The sequence below is a fragment of the Archocentrus centrarchus genome, chromosome 18 (assembly GCF_007364275.1).
Source record: "Archocentrus centrarchus isolate MPI-CPG fArcCen1 chromosome 18, fArcCen1, whole genome shotgun sequence".
Classification (NCBI taxonomy): domain Eukaryota; kingdom Metazoa; phylum Chordata; class Actinopteri; order Cichliformes; family Cichlidae; genus Archocentrus; species Archocentrus centrarchus.
This window is the reverse complement of record NC_044363.1, coordinates 15,007,666-15,029,707: the sequence shown is the minus strand read 5'-3', so window position 1 is coordinate 15,029,707 and position 22,042 is coordinate 15,007,666. Positions and strand designations below refer to the sequence as shown.

Below are 22,042 nucleotides of genomic sequence, written 5' to 3'. Positions count from 1 at the left end.
GTGTGTGTGTGTGTGTGTGTGTGTGTGTGTGTGTGTGTGTTCAATCCTCCTTGCGCTGTGCTTCTGTTAATGTGCAGACTTACACAGAGTCCTCGCTGAAGGTGACTGTGTTCAGGCTCTCTGCCTTCTCCAGGACGATGGGAGAGGTTGGACTCAAACTTCCTTGACCTGGACAGAACCGAGATAGTAAAAACATTTTTTTTTTCCTCTTCAGTTTTTGTTTTATGGTGTGACTAAACTTCAAAGCTTTTCAGACAAAATACAGCGGTTTTGAATATATGACGTGTGAACCGACAGCATTCTGGCGTCCCTTCTCCTCGTATCCCTGCTGTGTTCAAACTTACGTGGCTCGGCATCCTTCAGCTCCTCGCTGTTTTCTCTTTTGATGGAGGTTGAAGACGACATCCTCTGGACCTGCGTGTGCCGGTTCTGCTCGTCGACCACTGAAAGGATGAGCGATTGATGAACTGCATGCGGCGTGGTCATTTTTATAAATCAAGCCGGCCCTGATGTGCATTAAATGACGATAGCAGCTCACCTTTCTCGGCCTGCTCGATGATCTGCCTGAGCGCTTTCTTCAGACTGTTCGCCCTGAGCATCAGCTGCTCTTTGGACCGGTACGTTTTGCCCACAGATCCCAACTCACTGCCACTTTCACTAGGGCTCGAGCCGCCGCTCTCCTGAGTGGGCACTGTACCTGCCGGAACCATCTGCATGAAAGCACAAATAAAAAACCTATGAAACCTGTAAAGATATACCCTGGTATTCTGCTGTTTAGTGGCTTTTTTTGTGGAATGTTACCCAACTTCCCCACATAATCTATTACATTTTAGGAGCAGCAGTAGCCCTGCAGCACCATCAAAATATCACCAAAGCAGCAGTATTCAACCTGAAAATGTCTCCTCATTCATAAATTTTTACAATTCCTGCTTTGCACACTCGATAGTGGTGCAACAGCGACAGAGGCAGCAGGGCAGCAGTTATTATCCGTTTAACGGCAGAACTGTGGATACACACAGAACCTTCAATCAAAGGTAAAATTCAATGCACTTCCTCTTTTACTGAGCAGAAAGTTTAAATCATGCTGACAGTTTGAGGGCTGTGCTGTTTCTTCTAAAGCAATAACATCAATCTGTGGATAAAAGACTCCATAGGGTGCAGAGAAACAGAAAGGTAAATGATGTTTTGCTTTTTAGCTCCTGTGAGGAAACTTGGCATGTGTGCAAAGCCTTCTTTTTTTTTTATTTTTTTTTTTTTACTTGAGCTCATGTAAAGAATCAGGTCGGTATGGAGGAACGGGGCTGTACTTTCAGGCCCCGACCCTGCACTGGTAGTGACTGCGCTCCGATGTCCTCCAAGCACTAGGAGATAAGAACAATTACTCCTCATCTATGGTGTCTGCAGCTGCTGGAAGATGGCCTGTCTAGTCGCAGGGATGGATGTTCATAGGATATAAAGGCAGGTGGTGCTGCCTGGAAGCTGCACTTGGAGCAGGAAGAAGCAGTCTACGACCTCACCTCAGCTCTGGGCCTCTACAGATGCTGCTTTTATGTTTCGGACAATCCTTAGTTCATCTTTGTAATCCTTATTTTCAGTTTAGTCTGAATCCCTGGACACTGTGTGTGTTTATTACTTGAAATAACTTTTAATTGCTTTATTTATTTGAACAACTCCCTGGGTGGGTTGCATCAGGAAGAGCCTGCATACACGCCCCCCCCCCAACCAGCCATGGCAGATGTCTGCGCCTCCCTGAGCCTGGTTCTGCTGGAGGTTTCTTCCTGTTTGAAAGAGGAGTTCTTCCTTCACACCATCACCAAATGCTTTCTCATAGGGGATTGTCTGAACATTGGGCTTCTCTCTCTAATACTGGGTCACCTTACAATATAAAGCATCTTGAGAAGAGTGTTGTTGTGAACTGGTGCAATATAAACAGAACTGAATTGAACTTTTAACACTATGTAGATTCCAATGACAGCTACTTATGAATTATAACTGGCCCTGTATCAGGTGCCTCTCAGTTTGAGGACAGAAGAGAACAGAAGACACTGATTATTTCACAGCTTTAATTGTGCGAGCAGACTATCATTTCCACACTGCTGTGTCTGCTTCATGTAACAGCAGGGTGACACACTGGATCTATACACCGAGCACCCCCCGGCATAAAAAAAAACAAAAAACGACTGGATTGGTATTTTCTCTAATTTCTTTCACTTGATGGTTTTTTTTATACTTCCATGCTTCGTATTTCTTATCCTTGGAACATTAAGTCGGGGGCTGTATTATTCTGTTCTGTTTCTGGCATGAACTTTTGGCTTTGATGAGCTGCTTAGCTTTTGTGTTTTCTCACAGCTGTCACACCTTAAAAAAAAAAATGTGCATCTGCCCTGGCAGTTTTTAATTTTTGTAACATTAAAGTGGTCTGTGTTTCTTTTTTCTCTCTTTTTTGATTAAGAAATTTAAAAAAAAGAAACATTTATAAAGCCAAAGCTGAAGATACAGAGAGAATACAGAGAGGAAAAATATAAGGATTAAACTCAAAGTAGTGCAGGAATGGCGGTGGATGAAAAGCTACATAAAGGAGAGGAACTGGTTTAACCTACAAGAACCCACACGCATGTTATTCAACTATTAAACTAGTGAGAACTGCACACACGATCTGGGTCGACTCATTGGCTTTGTTATATCTTTGTCATTGTGGAAATGTTGGTCTGTTTACACAGTTTAAGTCTCTTATGGCCAGTTTTGTCATTACCTGGGCTTCGGCTTCTTCACTTAAGGCCTTGACGAGGGAATCGAGCTTCTCATTCAGCAGTGCACACTGGGAGAGGAACAGAGAGGAAGAGATTTTTATTATCTCTGTTGCTTCCTTTCTCACTTCAAAATTACACGAGCAGAGTGTAAATTTGGCGGTGCAGAAAACATCAGTGCTGGGCAGAACCTCTGAAATTGTCACTCTGTGAGGCTGCAGCAACACCTCAAACCAGCGTGAAATCAATACTCCCTCTTATTCAGTGAACACAGGACTTTCATTTGAAGAAGTACAAGGCAAATTTCCTGCCAGGCATCAGCATCGCATCATATTATTTGGAAAATGACGGGTAAACAGGAAGGTTGGGTGGAAGTTGAAAAGATTTGTCTTATTTTTTTTTTTGAACTCTTTTGCCCCTCGGAGTGATTTTCTATGGAGTTTCAAACCTCAGCACCAATTTGTCCTGAATTCATGTCATTGTTGAAAATAAACCTTTATTAAAAAAAAAAAATAAATGAAAACATTAAACACTGAAACTCCTTGAAAAGTGACAGCAGCTGTTTTGTATTCCAGTTTTACAGTTACGTGACTGTTGGCAAGTGTTGCCAGGTGAAATCGTTCGCCAAGAGGGGACTGCACCTGTGGTTGCTTTGGTCACTAGCAGACTGCCGCAGTCATTGGTAGTTTGCATGAAAGACCGACAAACACTCACCAACTACTTGATGAGTTTGTGGCGACACAAACCGGAAATCAAGACTGTTCACCTGTGAAGTAAAAGTTGCTCATTTTGAAACATGTTGGTTGCAGCGATGAGGCATAGCTTTTACTTTGAAAGTGAACATTCTCTCTTTCCAGTGTGCATCACACTTGTTCCAGTTTCACTATAGCCTGAAGAAAGTTTGCAGACAAGTGAGTGTCTTCCATGCAAACTAAGGGCAACCAGAGCAATCTGCCATGGACCAGAAAAAGCAGAGGGAGGTTTCTGGCGCAGCACCCACTTTATGATTTCACCTAGCAACTGCGAGCAACCAGCAACCACTTGCCAACTGGTTGGGGAATACACATTTTTCCTTTAAGAGTAGAGGTTTGCAGATGGTCAGCGGCCGGTCTCTAAGCATGTATGGCTGAGGCCTAAGTGAGTGATAAACCTGCTAAACATTAAACATAAATTAGAAAGTATGACAACCATGTGTGAAAAAAACAAGTGCATATACCCTCAATAAGTCAAAAATTTGTATGCTTAGACTTTTGTGTGGTATACTGGATGTACAAGTATGCAACCTAACACCTGTGAGACCCGTAATATGTATGTTATTCAGTTATATATATATATATATATATATATACTGTATATATATATATATATATATATATATATATATATATATATATATATATATATATATATATATATATATATATATACTGTATATATATATATATATCCTGTTAGGAAATTAGTCCTAAAGTCATAAATAATTCAGAGAATAACAAGAATCAGTGTTTACCCACTAAAACAGAGTGACAGAGAGAGGAGTGACTCTGTCTCTGCCTCCCTTTAATGCTCGTATTCAAACTTCCAGCTTCAGTGTCTCTATTCAAATTCTAATGAAGAGTCAAATAACTCAGCAAGAAGAAAACATGAACCGCCAAAGGCGCAGAACACTAAAGGAGGGAGTGATAACACTGAACCTTCAACTATATTTCACACTTTCAATTATACACACACCTACACTTGCCCACTAGTTACTGTTATACAAGCTCTTACATAACCCACACGATTGCACACATAACCATTTACCTTCTTTGCCATGGCATCTGCCTCCTCCTTGTTCTCCGTGGCTCTCTCATACGCCTTCCCCACCTCCGCCACAAAATCATTCACCGTCCCACACAGAAACCTGAAAGGGAGGGGGTGGGGGGAAGAGAGGGAGAGAAAAAAAAAAAAAGGACGTGAAGGTGAAGGTTGACGTGATTAACACTGAGAGCGAATCAAATTATACGGCTAACAAGTTTCAGATTGGGTGATTCACTGTGCAGTTACTGTATTGAAGATTACACACACACACACACACACACACACACACACACACACACACACACACACACACACACACACACACACACACACACACACACACACACACACACACACACACGTAAGCAGACGCGCACACGCTCTTGTTTTATTGCCACCTACCTGCCCGTCAGCTACGTCGCCTCCACACAGTCACTATTTACTCACAGCTGTTACATTGCTGCTGCATGACTCAGCGGGGAGGCCTCTCCAAACACACACAGTCCTCGTGTTTTTTAGCAAATATTGGATACTGTAAAATCACCACTGCTCACTTTCTGCAGAAATGCACTGTCCTGTTTATGTCCTCCACTGCAGCTCAGAGAATTTATTTTTTATTTCCGTAGTAGATATCTGAAAATTACACGTCTCAGTGCACCTTTAATGAATTTTCGCTGGCTCTTTAAAGGCACAATTTAAAGCTGGTAGCGCTGCTGAGTATCATACAAATGTCCTTTCAGCATCAGCTGGGAGTAAAACAGCAGAAGTGCTACAATCAATCATGTACAATTGCTCAGCAGCTGCAGGAGCTGTTAGACAGTTAAGACAGCATGACGCAAGACTATTTTTGTTCTGGATACAAACTCACATTGTTATCTCTGAAAATCTAGCAACCAGTGATTCTAAAGTTGTCAATAAAGGATATAAGATAGACCTTACAAAAAAAGCTTGCAGATAAAACTGTAAATACTTTTATGTGATTAGGTCTTCAGGAATATTTCTTCATATATTTAGGGAGTATCTGGGAGTCATCCCACTTTTAAATTGTAGGAAACATTATGAATAGCATGCACATTAGATTGTGATATAGTTTTTTATTGAAGATTGTCATTATTCTTGGAGGTAGAACAAAGAGTTTTATTACACTACAATATCCTGGATTTATAGTATCTGTATGCAATGGCTTTTGGAAATGATCTTTAACATGGCAAATCTTTCCTCTCTCCCCATTTGTGTGGACAACAGCTTACACTTGATTCACCTGAGGCTCCAACAGGATGTTTGCCAGGTGGCAAGACTTGTTCCTAGAAGGATACAGTTCATAGATGTTGCCTCCCATTCACTACTGGCAGATTAACTTAAACTGATCAAGCATAACATTATGACCACTGACAGGTGAAGGATCACCATTCTGACACACTGGATGCGATCCGGCCTGCATTGAGGAGGTACAGCTACCACAAACACAGCTAGCAATGAACGGGAGTCAGAAGCGGACTTCGAGGGGGCGATCAGAGTCACACTGAAAGCAGTGCAGAGGTGCACAAAAAGAATGATAGTGAAGGGGAGACAGGCTAAGGTTTTTGATTTTTGTATGCTGATTCACAGAACTTTCTTTAATCTTCATCCTTAACCCAGCAGACGTGTGGCTATTTTAAAGTCACCTTTTAACAATAATAAATCTAGCTCACTTCCTTGTCTTTACCTTCCCTGGCATGTCAGTTGGAAATCATTGTTAATGTGTAAAGCGAGCCATTAGAGGGTGACAGCAGTCTTACATTACTTACTCCTCCTTTAATGTTTCGCTGGCAGAATGACACCACATTTTTCACATTAAACCACAGCCCTATAGAGGAGGTACACTAAACTAGATCTTTGTTTTCTGTCAGATTTCTCTGATACTAACTCCCAGTAACGAGCAGAGTCAGTTCAGTTAAAGAAAATGTATATCAGAGTAAAAGGGAGAACGGCATCGAGCTGAACTTCATGAATTAAATTTTAATGTTGTTTCATACTTGAATTCTGTTCATGCGTCGCGCTGTTCTCTCGACCCTTGGACAATTGAAACCTGTTAAAATTCTGTGAGCGGCTTTCACATTTTAAAAAAGCAGACACATTTTCTTTGTCAAGCACCAGTGTTGTGCTTATTAGAAAATCCACTTTGAATGTGTCCTAAAGCCCCCGAGGTTTTTTTTTAAATGTGCTGCAGGTCTGAACTACAATGAGCATTGTTTAAAAAAACAAAAAAACACATGCAGAGCGATGGAGGCGAGTCCCGCTGCGCTCCTCCCAAAGGGAGACTACAAAGGTAATAATGCACTTAAGATGACCCTTAAACATTGATTCATGTCTCTTTCACTCACAGACACACGCACACACTCGAGTGTATGTGTGTTCTTAGGATGATATATATAATTTATTTTTAAAAATATCTATAACCGTTGCACAGACAATCACTCTACATCCTTGTCTCATCTTCACCTCCTCTTTATAATCATTTAACCCTCCCTTCTCCTCCTTTCCTCCCCTTTTCTCATTCCTACTTTTGACAACATTCATGGCACGTACTTGGCAGAGGAAATGACATCACTGTGTTTGTCCGAGTCCAGGATCTTGGCGAGGTGGGAGGCCACAGAGTCTGCATACTGAGTGATGTGGACCTGAGAAGAAGCGAGGAAGGTTTTAGTTAACAAGAGCCAGAGAAACAAGACCTGTAGTAGTAATTATATTAAGATGACTTAATATAATTTGATCCACAGTTTAATCAAACTCAAAACACATGGTTTATTTTTTTTAAAAAGTGAAAAAATATATTTTTCTCTTTCGTCTGGAAACAATATGTTATTAGTATTAGCACTAATTATGTGAGCAAAAATGAACTTTTCTTTATTCTTCGTAATGGAGGGTGTAAAGAAAAAAAAAATCATCTACTAGCATATGCCTAAGTCGTTTTATTTTAATATCTTTTTATCTTTTTTAATTAGTTTAATTGGAAAAATATCAGTAACATGATTGGATATAAAAAGTGCATCTTGGAGAGGCAGAGGTTCTCTTCTGGTTCACCAATCTGCAAAAACCTGTGTCTACAGATTGCAGAACAATTTTAGAATAATGCTCCTTAGTGTAACTTTACAAGACTTTGAATATCTCATCATCTACAGTACACAACTTCATCAAAATATTCTGAAAAAGAAAAAAAAAAAAAGGCTGAAAATCAATATTGGATCTTCAGGCCCTCAGGTGGCACTGCATCAAAAACAGACATGACTGTCATGGAAATCTCAGGAACACTTCCAGAAATCATTGCCTGTGAACACAGCTCACTGTACCATCCACAAATGCAGGTTAAAGTTCAATCATGCAAAGAAGAAGCCACATGTGAACACAATCCAGAAACACTGCCGTCTTCTCACAGCCAAAGCTCATTTAAAATGGACTGAAGCAAAGTGGAAAACTGTTCTGTGGTCAGACGAATCAACAATTGAAAATTTTCTTTGGAAAATATAGACTAAAGAGGAGAGGGATCATTCAGCTTGTTATCAGTGCTCAGTTCAAAAGACTGCATCTCTGATGGTATGGAGGTGCATCAGTGCCTATGGAGTTGGCAGCATGCACATCTGCTAAGGCACCCACCATCAATGCTGAAAGACATACACAGGTTTTAGAGCAACATATGCTCCCATCCAGACGAGGTCTTGCATATGCAAGGCCTTCCCTGAAGGCCTTGCATATGCAAGACAATGCGACTGCATACAGCATCTATTACAACAGCATGACTTTGTAGGATTAGAGTCTGGGTGCTGAACTGGCCTGCCTGCAGTCCAGACCTTTCACCAAGTGAAAACATTTGGAGCATCATGAAACAAAAAAAAAACATTTGACAAAGCAGACCTGGGACTGCTGAGCAGCTCCACTATCAGACAATAATGGGGCAACATTCCTCCCCCAAAAGTCCAGCAGCTGCTCTCCTCAGTTCCCAGATGTTTACTGATTGTTGTCAAAAGAAGAGAGGATGCTGCACAGTGAGAAAAGTTATGATACAATGTCCCAATTTTTGAGACGTGTTGCTACCATCAAATTCATAGCTGATATCTTTCTTAAAGTGGTGCATTTTTCTGACTTTAAACATTTGATATGTTTTCTATGTTCTAAAATATGGGTGGATGTTGCACGATGGGCAAGGTATCCCTTTTCATATGTGCCTGCCTAACATAATTGACATGACAAGGCACAAATCACCCACTCATGTTAATCATCTAAAAACCTTCCCAGAATGCACAAGAAATTCAATCAAATTCTTCAGAAACAAAGTCAATCCAACAGATTTACAATTTGTACAACAAATCCTTCTCCAGAATGGGGCAAGAGAAGTGCACCCAATGATTCAGTAGCATGTAGAACCACCTTTAGCAGCAATAACATGAAGCAATCATTTTCTGTCACTTTATCAGTCTCTCACATACTGTGGAGTAAATTTGGTCTGCTCTTTTCCTCCCACAGTCCAAAGACATGCAGTTACTGGGGTTAGGTTAACTGGTCAATCTAAATTGCCCATAGGTGTGAATGAGAGCGTGAATGGTTGTCTTTTCTCTCTGTGTTGGCCCTGCGACAGGTTGGCGACCTGTACAGGGTGTACCCTGCCTCTCGCCCTATGACAGCTGGGATAGGCTCCCCCTGCGACCCCGAACAGGATAAGCGCAAGAGAATGGACGGATGGATGGTTGGATGGATCTTTACAAAGTTGCTTCAGTTCATTGAGGTTTGCGGACATCCGCTTATGCATCTCAACATTTCAGTCAGGTTGAGGTCTGGACTTTGATTCTTTTCTTTTTTTGCCATTCTGTTGTAGATTTGCTGCTGTGCTTGGGATCATTGTAGCATGACCCAATTTGAGCCAAGCCTTAGCTGTTGGAGACATGGCCTCTGTATACTTTAGTATACAGAGAAGTTTCATGGTTGCAGTCATTGAGTCATGGTTGACTCAATGACTGCAAGGTGCCTAGCTCCTGTGACAACAAAACAAGCCCAAATCATCCCCCCTCCATCATCGTGCTGACAGCTGGTATGAGGTGTGATTGGTTTTCTCCAAACATGTTGCTGTGCATTCTGGCCAAACATCTGCTCTTTGGTTTCATCTGTCCAAAGGACATTGTCCCAGAAGTCTCGAGGTTTGTTCAGCTGCAGCTTTGCATGTTCTTTATAGAGAGAAGAGGCTATCCCATATCAGTCCTGCCAGACAACCCACCCTTGTTCAGTCTTTTTCCAGTTGTGCTGTCATGAACTTGAACATTTAACATGCTAATTGAGGCCTGTGGTGCCTGAGATGGAGCTCTTGGGATTTTTGCATTGCACGATCTGACCTTGGTGTGTGTGTGTGTGTGTGCTTACACACACACACACACACACACACACACACACACACACACACACACACACACACACACACACACACACACACACACACACACAAATTCTCCAGATAACTGCAGATAAAATGCAGTTATCAATGATCAGCTAATCAATAGCAACTTATTAGCAGCACCTGGCTGCTACTTACCCTGTTAATTCTGAGGGAATCAGTAAGGGTGCTGGCCGACTGGAGTGAATCCCCATTTACTGATGAACAAAAACTCCCTTTTGCCTACCCAAGTCCACTCAAGCTGTCCACAGGATTATTAAAGTGGAACCAATGACATTTCTTTGGAATTTTACTAGAAATCGCAAAATAATTTAGTAAATTAAAAGAACTGATGTATGCAAGTGAAGATGATTTTAACACGTTAACCACCATCTACTGAATATCTGGCATTTGAGAAGCAGTGCTCAGCTTGAATTGAAAACACAGAGCTGCCCTCTGTCGATATCACCACCGCTCCCTGCGGCTTGAGTCTGATTGCTTTGGTTTCCAGCTGCCAGGCTCAATTGATTCTCAGCGGATGTTTTCCAAAATAATTTCTGAGAGCTTGTAAGTTCAGCCATTCATGGACACCAACTGTCGAGAGGCAGACAGCCTCTAAAAAAAAAATAAAATAAAATAAAAAGAGTTCTGCAGGGTAATTTACCTGTAGAGGAGAATCAAGGCAGTCCTCTTCCTTCACTATCGGTGTCTGTTTATTTGTGGTGGGCACCTCGTATGTCATCACGCTCCATCTAAGAAACACAGATACAAAAAACAAACTGTTATCAGATAATCAGACTGAGATAAGAGCCTTCTTATCCTGTTCAACCTGCAGATAAGCGGTCAGTGAAGAAATAACCTGCAGTTCAAGGTAAGGCCAAAGAAAAGTTTGACATCTGCTGCCCGTAAAAAAAAAAAAAAAAAAAAGTTTGCTTTACCACTTAAAGCTTCAAAGTCTTCACAGCAAGCAAAAATTGAAATCTTTGCAGCATGTGGTAAAGGCCATGCTGTCCATTAGTTGCCATTTACTCCAGAATTGTTTGTTTACTTGAAAGAAATAAAAAATAAATAAATAAAATCACAGCTGCAACAACAGCTGCGATAAGGGGCAACAATTTTCATCCTTCAAAAAAAAAAAAAAAAAAAAGCAACTACTCATACTGAGCAGTTTTAGCTTTTATTGGCTGCACCATTATTTGGCATAATGAGCTTTTTAAGTCTTTGACAGTGAATATATACTAAATGAGTCGCTGCCATGGATTTTTTTTTTTTCAGCATGTTGATGCTAAGTAATTAAACAAAATACACCCCACACACCTGGCTGAAGGAAGTAAGGCATTTTATCTACATCATCACCCACATGAAGAACGAGCCGTTGCAGAATGAGGAAGACGCTGACAGCTAACTGAAGACATATTTTCATGGGCTGTAATACACACCTGAACAGTTACGACCGGTTATGTAATCTATGCTCCATCAGTTTCACATTCCAATAGAAGTCCAATAAGCTTCAAGGTATTTGAAGTGGCAACAAGGGGTCGTGTCCACGTGGTGGCACCACCCACCCTGACATATGTTTGGTTCTTTATGGTGCCAGTGCGACCGGATGAGAGTGTGGATAGGATAGGGTCAACAGGTAGAACGTTACTTCATTATTTTACTAAATCATCATACACTCCCAAACCCTGACAGTGGCTAACAGCAGTGTGCATGTCAGATTTTCAAAGTAAAAGCTCTGTTTCTCAATGGAAGACCAGTGTGCTTTAAATTTTATAGAATTTTTAAAAAATAAATGCCTCATTTAAAGATAGGACGTTATTGGGCTCACTACAGCCATGTCTGATTTTCAAAGTAAAAAAATCTTCAATTATTGATTAGATGATATCGAGAGGCTTCAATGGTGGCTCCATAGTGTAGTGTTTACACATTCACCTAACAAGTTAGAGATCCACAGTTTGATCCTGGGAGGAGACATAAATTCATTGGGGGTTGCCTGATGAAGGGTATCCAGCATTTAAAAAAAATTTAACTCTGCCAAATCAAATATGCAGGGTTACCAAATATGGTGACCTCCTGTGTGACCTCCATAAATAGCATTTAGTGTTTTGAAATTTTCAAAATAAATGCCCTCAGTTAGTTATGGAGGAGTTTGTCACCATGCTTTCAACTGGTAGATTTTCAAAATAAAAGCCTACTATTTAGTTTTTTATTTCAAGTTTTTTATGCTGCTCTCTCCCTTCAGCTTTTAGGCCAGGGGTGCCCAAACTCGGCCTGCGGGCCGCTTCCGGCCCTGCCCCCTACTTCCGGTCCGTGAAATTAATGTCAAAAATAACATAATTTGGCCCTTAAATTACTTTTTTGACATTTCGCCTTCCTCTCCAATTAACAGGGTTAAGCGAAATGTCAAAAATGTAACTTAATGGGCCAAATTGTATGCTATTTTTGACATCAATTCGCGGACCAGAAAGGGGGTGGGGAAGCGGCCTGCGGGCCCCAAGTTTGGGCACCCCTGTTTTAGGCCAAACTATTCACCTCCAACCCTTTAGCAGCATAAACCAAGTCTGGCAGCAGCAACAATCTCACCACAAACACAGTCTAGTTAGTTTATTTAAATATAGTTTTATGTAGTTGCACTTTATTGAAGTATTTCTATATTATGCCATTTTCTTCTACTCCACAACATTTAGAAGTAAATATTTTACTTTGTAGTCCAAATCATTTATTTTAATACTCTAGTTACTTATTATTTTGCAGACTTTAAAATGTAAATGTTCTATATTATGCTATATTCTTATAGATAAAGTTAGCAGCGTATAACTAGCTGCAGGACTGAAGTGATACACAGATAAAAGAATATGATCCTATAATATAATATTACATATATGACTGAAAAAGGCTTTTTCTACAACTTTAGAAACCGTAACTTTCATTTTCTTTATGCTAAAACTTAAGTATGATAATGACTCCTAATTTTAAGTCTAAATTGTTGTTTGATCACTTTGAAAAACAGTTATTCAATAGAAAACTTGTGTTGTTTCACTTTCCATGCAATTCATCTGTATTAAATCACAGGGCCACCCAGGGGCCTAAAAATCACACTCCGTGTCTTCTATCCCAATTTTCTGATCACATATTCTGTTTCTTGCTCCTAGAAGCACCTCTGAGCAGCAAGTGAGGCCAAAATAAACATGTTTGCAGCCATAATTAAGTAACAGCTGTGCCAACACAGCCACACGAGCTGTCTGCTGGATGCCACCTTAGATAATTGGAGTCACTGAACCTTGAAGCTGTGTTTTAGTGTTGGTAATGCAATTATCTGACAAATAGCCCAACAATCTGTACTCACAAAATCTTAAAAATGTGATGTAGAAAGTAGAAAGGGACAGTTAGGAGGTCACTGTGGGATTGTTTAGATAGCTGAGGTTAAGAAATTCTGTGTTTGAATCACATGTGACCAACAAAGTGTAAAGAGCCAGCTGCAGCTCATTTTCTGGTTTTAATCAGGACTATATGAGGTGAACACACACACACACACACACACACAAAAAAAGACCTTGTCCAAAGGTAATATAAAAAGGTGTTTCCAATTTTGTGTGAGGCTCAGAGGGCTCTGCATAAATTTGTCCACACACAGACCCGTCTGCAGCTGATCATGTAGGAAATTACAAAACATCAGCAGCCAATTGTGCACTCAAGCCGTTTCATTTTGTGCCTATCGCTGCTGAACTCCATGGCATTAAAAGTTATTTTTAACTTTATAAATCTTTCTCAGGGGTACAGACAGAAATGAATAGCCTGTAGGACTTTCATTCAATTATTTTTATTGCTTTCAGTACTGGCTGCTCCTGCCTGCTGCCCTTCAATGAACCTAATGTAGTGAAATGTAAAAACCTAACAGGACCAGATCTGTTTTGCCATTAATTCATTCATCTGGGACTTCCTCCTCCAGCAACCTATTTCAAGAAAACACCCTGAGCTGCTCTCGTCTCCGTCTCAGAGCCAAAACAGATAAATTAAACCTCACATACTTTACACCAGCAGTGACAGGGAAAAGCACTTCAGTCTGGATTTTGCAAGTATGAGTTACATGAAACAAACATTGACTTGGTTTGACGCTGAATTTTAAAGTGACAAAACAGCTCAAACCAAAATGCTGCCCAAAGTTTTCCACCCTCCTTCCCTCTGGTCCTACCGGTCCAGCATTTTGGTGGTGGCTCTCTCCAGCTTCTCCAGGATCTGTAGGAGCTGAGCATCATCATCACAGAGGCCACCCCAGCCCAGAACACGAGCCAGGTCGTTACCTGTGCCCAGAGGCAGCACGCCCAGCTGGCACTACAGAAACACAGAGAAGTGAGCCTTAGAAAAACTGCTGCAAAACACAATGCGATAAAAAGCAAACAAACTGATTACTATAACTGAGTCTAGACCACTTTAGCCCACTGCAATAATTAGTTTTTACAGTATGGAACCTCCTCACCCTTCCTTGTGCATTTATGGAAAGGCTAAGGTGGGAGAACAGCACCAACTGTGTGCACAAGTTTGAATTTATTTTGGGTTTTCTCCAATCCACACAGGGCCAAATATGCATACAGGCTCAAATATATACACACACCCCCCACTAGTGTCTCTTAGCAAGCTGTACCTCAACCAGATGCTTTTGGTAGCCATCAACAAGCTTCTGGCATGATTCTGGCTGGATGTCTTACCACTCTTCTTGCTTCATGACAGAATTGGTAAAGTTCATTTAAATTGGTCCAAACTCAGCTTTTAAGTACAGTCCACAAATTCTCAATAGAGTTCAGGTTGGAGCTTTGGGAAGACCATTCCAGAAGCTTAACATCAGCCTGCTTTATCCATTCAAAAACCAGTTTGGATGTGTGTTTGGGATCATTGTCCTGCTGGGACACCCAACTGTGTCCAAGTTTCAACATCTAGCTGTTGATTTGAGGTGGAGTTAAAGAATTTGGAGGTAGTCCTCCTTCTTCATTATTCCATTGTATCAATGTACCAGTAACACTGGCAGCAAGACAGCCCCAGAGCATGATGTTACCACCACCATGCTTGACAGCTGTACAATGTCCTTAGGTTTGAAAGCCTCACCTTTACTCCTCCAAACAAACCTCTTGTCATTGTGGCCAAATAGCTCAATCTTTGTCTCATCTGACCATAAAGCTTTTCACCAGAAGGCATTTGGCTTGTCCATGTGGGCAGCTGTGAGATATCCAGGAAGAATTATGCCAGCAACTTGTGCATACATTTGAGCCTGTATGTATAATTTTGACCCTGCATGCATTAGAGAAAATCCAAAATAAATTCAAACCTGTGCACCCAAATCTTGTTTTTAAAGTAATTTGAGGTGTGTGCTGTACAATCACTAAACCCTGGAAAAAGAACAGTTTAAAAAAAATCATTAAAAGCCCCAAATTACCATGACATTCATGCCCATGATGAGTGGATGTAAACTTCTGACCACGACAACAGACAAGAATAAATGATGTTCCTTCTGTGCCAATAATAAAGATCTGTCTGGAGTCAATCTGTTACATGTATGTTAGTGATCAATAAATCAATTATCCACTAAAAATCAGGTTTAGGTTACAAAAATTACGATTCCCTGATTTCTACAGCACAGGCTGGAGGCAGAAGATCACTCTAACATGCTAAAGCTGACCGCTGTCTTAAGTGGTTAATCTTTTCCATTTAACAAATTAATCTGGAACAAAACAGATTAGACATGACACTTTGTATAAAATGAATATCAATTTAACATAAAAACCATGTTAATCTGCCACATCATTAATTTATGTAGATTAATTACATAAAATTAATGAATTAGTTCAGGTGAGGACAGCTGCATTGCTGTTTCCACCATGTCTTGACCCTCATCTCTCTGATATCCTACCCTTCTCTTTACCATGAAACACTTCCACTTGCGTCAGCATGAATGTTATATTAGACAAATGGGAGATTTCATATACAGACTTAAGTATGGAAAACCCAGGGGACCTGTAGTTCAGGAGGTAGCGCAGGTCACCTACTGATCAGAAGGTCAGCGGTTCGATTCCTGGATACTTCAGGCTGCATGCCAATGTATCCTGGGGCAAGATACTGAACCCCAAGTTGCTCTCCAATGCAACCTTTGGAGTGTGAATGTGTATGAATGTTAGATAATAAAAGCACTTAGCTTAGTTAATCATGGAAGTGCTTGTACGCATGGGTAAATGTAAACGTGTTGTATAAGTGCTTTGAGTGCTCAGACTGAGTAGAAAAGCGCTGTATAAGAACTAGTCCATTTACCTCAGATAAAAAATAACGATTTATCTTCAGTGTTTCTTCTGAAAGCACTTCTCACCAGCACCGACACTTTTCCGCGACATTAACACAACAGGTATCTCGCTGCTTTCTCCTACCCATCAGCATTACCCTGGACATGAGGATTACATCATGAGCAACATCCACTCCTCCTCGTCCACCTCGTTGTTCTCACCTGTTTATGGAGGTTGAGTTTATCCAGCTCTGAGAGCACCCAGCCCACGCTGCCATCTCCTCCGCACACCAGAATACGAAATGTCACAAACTTCTGGAAGAGGCGCAGGCTGAGGGGAGGAGGAGCAGCAAACACGAGGCAGGTGTTTACAACAGTGAGTGAAGTTTTTAACTAATTGTTAATCATTTTTCTGCAGAACGACCTGCTAGCCAATTTTCAAATTTATTACAAGGATTCAGAAAAAAGCTCTTGAGTACCCGAGCTCTGGTCCTCCGTTCATCAGGTCGAAGACCTGTGCTGGGTTGAGAAGCTGCTTGAACTTGCGGAGGAACTTCACCCCCTGGTTGTCGCCACTTTTTGAGTTGACTAGGACCAGAAGAGGGCTGGAGCACGATGCTGAGGTGGCCTTCCAGAAGCCTGCAAATGAACAGAAACGTGTTTTTATAGCTCACAGGTTCAAGTTCAAATGCCACTGGGAATGTGCTGAAACTCTAAACTGCTCATGATAGATGTCCAAAGTCCAGGAATAAGGGTTAGGAACTTGGAATTACAAATTGTCAGTGTCATTAGAAAAATGACAATGACAAAGTTCAGACATGCAATTTCATTGCATGTCTGAACTTTAAAACCTACTGTATATGAAATACTGTGTGTGCATGTGGGTGGGTAGGCGGGTGTAAGAGGTGTCTCACCGTCTGAGTCGATGCTGTTAAGTGCAGTTGGAGGGATGATTGACACTCGACACTGGCCCAAGGGACACACCTTCCCCATTTGTTCCTTACAGCTGTTATGGACCTATACACACACACACACACACACAGTCAGTGGTCTCCAGTAATTCTATATTTCAGTAGAAGCAGAAAGGTCATTACATCCCTCTGAAACCCACCAAAATGCCAGTTCTGTAACCTTTACAAATGCCACTGTGATTCCAGTGTGTGAGCCTGTGTATACGTGTCTTTGTATACCAAAGATTAGACTTTGCATTATGGGTGCCCGTTTACCCTGAATGCTCAAAAACAATGTAGTTCTTGCTAAATGGAACAAGGGGAAAGTGTAAAGTTACATCTGTCGAGCTGAGTGTGTCTGATAGGGCGTTTCCACTGGACTTTTCTGTGTTTTAAACCCACTTTAAACACCACAACTGCTGTTGTGCCCTCCTTGTTAAGTAAAGGGCAACTGTTCTGCACAATCCGGCAGACAGACAGTAAAAACATGGAAGTAGCTTCCTGGTCAGAAAAATTAAGACGACGCAGAAGAGTTTTAAACCTGCATTCTATCTGATAGCCACCAGATGGCGATAACTGTGGCTGGAAAAAAGACTTCCGGTCCTGTTGAGGTTTCTCACGTGATGTCATGCACACATTGCTCAAAAGTTGTCCATACTGGATGTGATACAATTACCAATTGCTAGGGAAACATGTATTCGCTAGGTGAAATCAGTTGCAAAGAAGGTGCTGCACCAGAAACCTCTTAGTGATTGCTTTGGTTGCTAGCAGACTGCCAAAGTTGCCTGTAGTTTTTCAGGTTTGTCTGCAAATACTTGCTAACTACTAGCCCATCAGTAATTTTGAAAGTGCAACACAAACCGTAAATCAGAAAGGTTCAAACTAGAACCAGTGGTTGCGGTCCGGTCTCCAAACCTTTCTTCCTGGAGCTTTAGTCACTTGATCTGTGATATTTACCATAAGCTCAGTGGGTAAGGACTTGTCAATCACAAGGCCTAGCTGATGAGTATGTGGTTTCACAGTCAGACCCCTCCTCATCACATCCAGTGTTTTGCAACTAACGCATCAAAACGACACCGTTTCCACTGGAAACGATGTGTAAACGAGGCCTGAGACGACAACAGTGGAAATGCTCATCTCGAGGCTTCAAAACGGGACTTCAACGGCTGACGTGATGGTAGCTACGTCCATCTTTCATACTGTATGACTGGAGACGTGTAACATATTAACACATTATATTTTTTATAAACAAATTGATGTTTATTGAAGAAAACAGGTTCACATGGAACAAAACAATCATTCACTTACTCCAAGTGAATGATTGTTTTGTTCCATGTGAACCTGTTTTCTCCTCTTGATGAACACCTGTTTTGTCCTCTTGATGAACATAACCCTAATATTCACTTTCCGTTTAGCACCGTTTTAGTGTTCATCTAAAACCTGGATTATTATATGAATTATTATTTAATGATGAGCCTAGAATATGAATTTTTATGGCCACAACACATTAGAGAGGCTCCATAGTTGAAAACAAAGCAAAAAAAGAACTTTGTTAGACTGTTGTAAAACAATCCAATTAAATTCTGTGTTGAATTTTCAATATGCATTTTTACCACTTGGATGAAATTTGTATGCAATGCTTCGTTTTATTGATTTGTTTTTTTGGGTTGCGGTTACATTGTTTTGGTTTAAGGATGTCGAGGGCTAGACTGAAATGGCTCACCTGCCTGTGTTTTGTGATCTGCCTGAAGCTCAGTCAGAATGGTTTGTTGGAAACGACGCAGCAGTTGTGTTTTTGGTAAATGTGACTGCTGTTTCTTTTTGTTCCAGTGTTTTGTTTTGTTTTTTCCTGTTTGTTTGTTTAAAATACATTCTTGAAAGAAAAAGAGCAGACAAAGGAAGTGACGAACAAAAGTCCCTCGAGACCAAAGAAGTGAACCATAGCACAACTACTGCAATAAGAAATGGAAGGTTGCCAGCCATAAAACCAAAACAATGAGCTGAAAGGCAATAAAGGAGTTGCAGAGTTGAGGGACACCTCTCTGTAAGATTGTAGGTAAAACTTTCATATTAGGCTATATATGATCCATTTTATTTGTAAAAGTACTACATTATGATAATGCATGCGGAAATTAAAAAGTATGAACAATTTGCTACGTTTTTTACATATTTTATGCACAATTTTTACATATTTTATGTTAAAGTGCTGTTGGTCCTTGTGCCATTTCCTTTGCAGGATTATTACCAGCCTGTCAGGGCCCTTCAAAATATTATTAATACTCCCCCACACACGAAAAAATTATTCTCCTCATCTTGCTCGAGGCGGTCAAACCGTCGGGTCAGTTTCAGCAGCCCTGGAGCTGACAGGAATTTATCAGCCCTTGTTCCATTTCTCATTTTAACCTGCCCTCCTATTCCTCCTCCCCTCGGGGATCTCTGCTGCCAATCTAAGTGCCGTCCCATTATGCTGATGACACCGGTGAACTTTTCAGACCTCGGGGCTTCGAGGGGTAAGAGAGGGAAGTCAAGGACAATAAAAAAAGTTTTGGGGGGAACGTCTCATCTGGAGAATCGCAATTTCCTGAATCAACATGTCCCACAGGCAGACAAACAAATAAAGAGAGATTTGAATCTTAATGAATTTATCTGAATTTGATCTCTCTGTTCTCTGTGGAGTCCCTCACAATTCACATGGTTCTGGATAATAAGTAATAATAATAATGCTGTCAATAAATACAGTAAAATACATATATACTAGGCCATCAGTAATTTTATATATATATATATATATATATATATATATATATATATATATATATATATATATATTAATACGGTTATACTTTACTGTGACAAATGTTGCACTTTTGTTTTGCTGACACAATCACATCACCTCTTGAGTTATTCCAGTAAGCTTATTGGATGGAGCCGCTTTGAGTTTGGTGGAAGTTTGAATCCACATTTGGGAATTTTAGAACAAAGTTTTGGCTCTCAGGAGCAGACAGTTTCCCAATGCACTCACTTCTACTATGACTCTATTTCCATAAACATCGATGCATTTGCAAGACAGTAATTCAAATAAGAACGGCTGAAAATAACTCGCAGCTAAAAGCAATGCCCCAGATAAATGCTAATATTGATTCAGCGTGACAGTTTTTGATGGGCTTGAGGCTAAACTCAATCCCCACTTACGATGGCCTTGCACCAGAGGCAGCGCCAGTCCTGCAGTCGCCTCACGCTGCCACAGTTCTTATCACACACCACACATTTGGCGCTGACAGGCAGGTTGCCTTCCAGCCACTGGTGGGGCATGGACACCTGGAAAAAATAAATAAATAAAATGTGAAATCATCAACTAAAGCGCTTTTGCTCTAAAAACAAATCCAAGGTATGCAAGTCAAGCAAAAATGATTTGCATGACAAAAATCAACTGCAATCCATGAAACAGCTTCAGCTCATACCCCATCCTCATCCTCAATGATGTCATTTCCTATGGAGGCCAGCGTGGTCCACTTGCAGTTGTTAGTGGAGCGAACAGCACATCGCTTGTGAGCCTTGAACTTACAGACTGCAGAGGAAAGATGAACAAACATCATGTCAGGCACACTGAAATTCTTTAACTGAGCTCCACTTTTAGGCTCTTTTACAGTTGTGATACAGTTGTGCAAGACTGTGTGATAACATGAGACTTTACATGTTGGCTTTACATGTTGACTAGAGAACTGCTAGAAACCTCTGGAGATGAACAAATAAGCCAACACGCAAGTGCCAAAAACTGCAGTTCCTCTACTGGCCACTTGAGGCTCGCTCCAAAAGGGCCAGTCCCCATAGACTCCCATGTTAAAATGCCCAACTTTACAGCAGAAACAATCATGTTTACAGCTTGCTGGAAAAATCTGTTTGAGTCTATTAAACATATTTCCTCTTTTATGATAACTGTACACTTTTTTTTTCTATTACTTGCTGATTTAAATTTTAACCCCTTTAACACCAAGCTTATCATCGCCAACACGTTTAAAATACATGTCGGGAGAAAGGAGTGGATTTGCCAGCTTCCTGCAACAGTGTGAATAAAATTACCATCATAACCACATGTTAGATGTGAAGTGCAATTTCTCAGCTTTCGGAAACCCTTTGAATTTCTCTAATAGGACAAACCGCTGCATCATCACATTAATACAAAGTGCGCTTGCACAAACGTGTCAGCCACAAAACACGACGATTTGCCTGGTGTTAGAGTTAACAAGAATTAAGCTTATTCATAATAATCGATGGTTGTGGTTTGGAGCTTTGTGTGGTTTTTATCTTTATACTTATGACACCTTTATGAAGCTCAAAATTTTGCTTATTCGGGGTATTCTCTTTGAGTGACAGTCACAGTAAAATCTGTACGCTAGTTGTGGTTACTCAAGTTATAATACTTTATTTCTAGGTTATTAGACGCATCCATACATACAGATTTATCTGTTAACTATGATTGCTGGCTTTAGCTGATATGATAGCACTCCGCCCTCTTACTGTAGGATCTTTGAGATTGTTGTGAGTTTTATATAAGTAACATTTAAATTGACTCCAAATACAGTAACTTCAGACTCCAAAAACAAAGTTCTTGTGGGCCAAACTGCTAAACTCACTGCTTTAAAGAAGTAATCCGCACATTAACGAGTGGCATAATGTTGCTGTCTTTTATATACAGTCTATGGTAAATGTGCATGTAGTTTTTTAAAGCATAACAACAAGTCCTTGAACATCTTCTGTACCTGGTATAAAAGGAACAGTGAACTGACTAATCAGAGTTAATCAGGAGGGTCACTGACCAGTCTCTAAGCCTGTGCGACTGTATGAGTGTGATCTGATTTTTACCTCTGATGTGAGAGGTGAG

At 40.7% G+C, this 22,042-nt stretch overlaps 1 protein-coding gene across 1 annotated transcript in view; it reads right to left on the bottom strand.

Annotated features, from left to right (window-relative positions):
- LOC115797367 (diacylglycerol kinase eta) overlaps window positions 1-22,042 on the bottom strand; it is a 96,788-nt gene that overhangs the window by 11,269 nt on the left and 63,477 nt on the right. The window contains exons 7-19 of the mRNA XM_030753933.1: window positions 20,622-20,728; window positions 20,353-20,478; window positions 17,125-17,227; window positions 16,690-16,849; window positions 16,433-16,541; window positions 14,138-14,277; window positions 10,610-10,697; window positions 7,116-7,207; window positions 4,551-4,650; window positions 2,753-2,818; window positions 539-710; window positions 345-443; window positions 84-168 (exon numbers count right to left, since the gene is read on the bottom strand). Coding sequence (XP_030609793.1) covers window positions 84-168; window positions 345-443; window positions 539-710; window positions 2,753-2,818; window positions 4,551-4,650; window positions 7,116-7,207; window positions 10,610-10,697; window positions 14,138-14,277; window positions 16,433-16,541; window positions 16,690-16,849; window positions 17,125-17,227; window positions 20,353-20,478; window positions 20,622-20,728 — 1,447 coding nt within the window. The remainder of the gene's footprint in view (window positions 1-83; window positions 169-344; window positions 444-538; window positions 711-2,752; window positions 2,819-4,550; window positions 4,651-7,115; window positions 7,208-10,609; window positions 10,698-14,137; window positions 14,278-16,432; window positions 16,542-16,689; window positions 16,850-17,124; window positions 17,228-20,352; window positions 20,479-20,621; window positions 20,729-22,042) is intronic.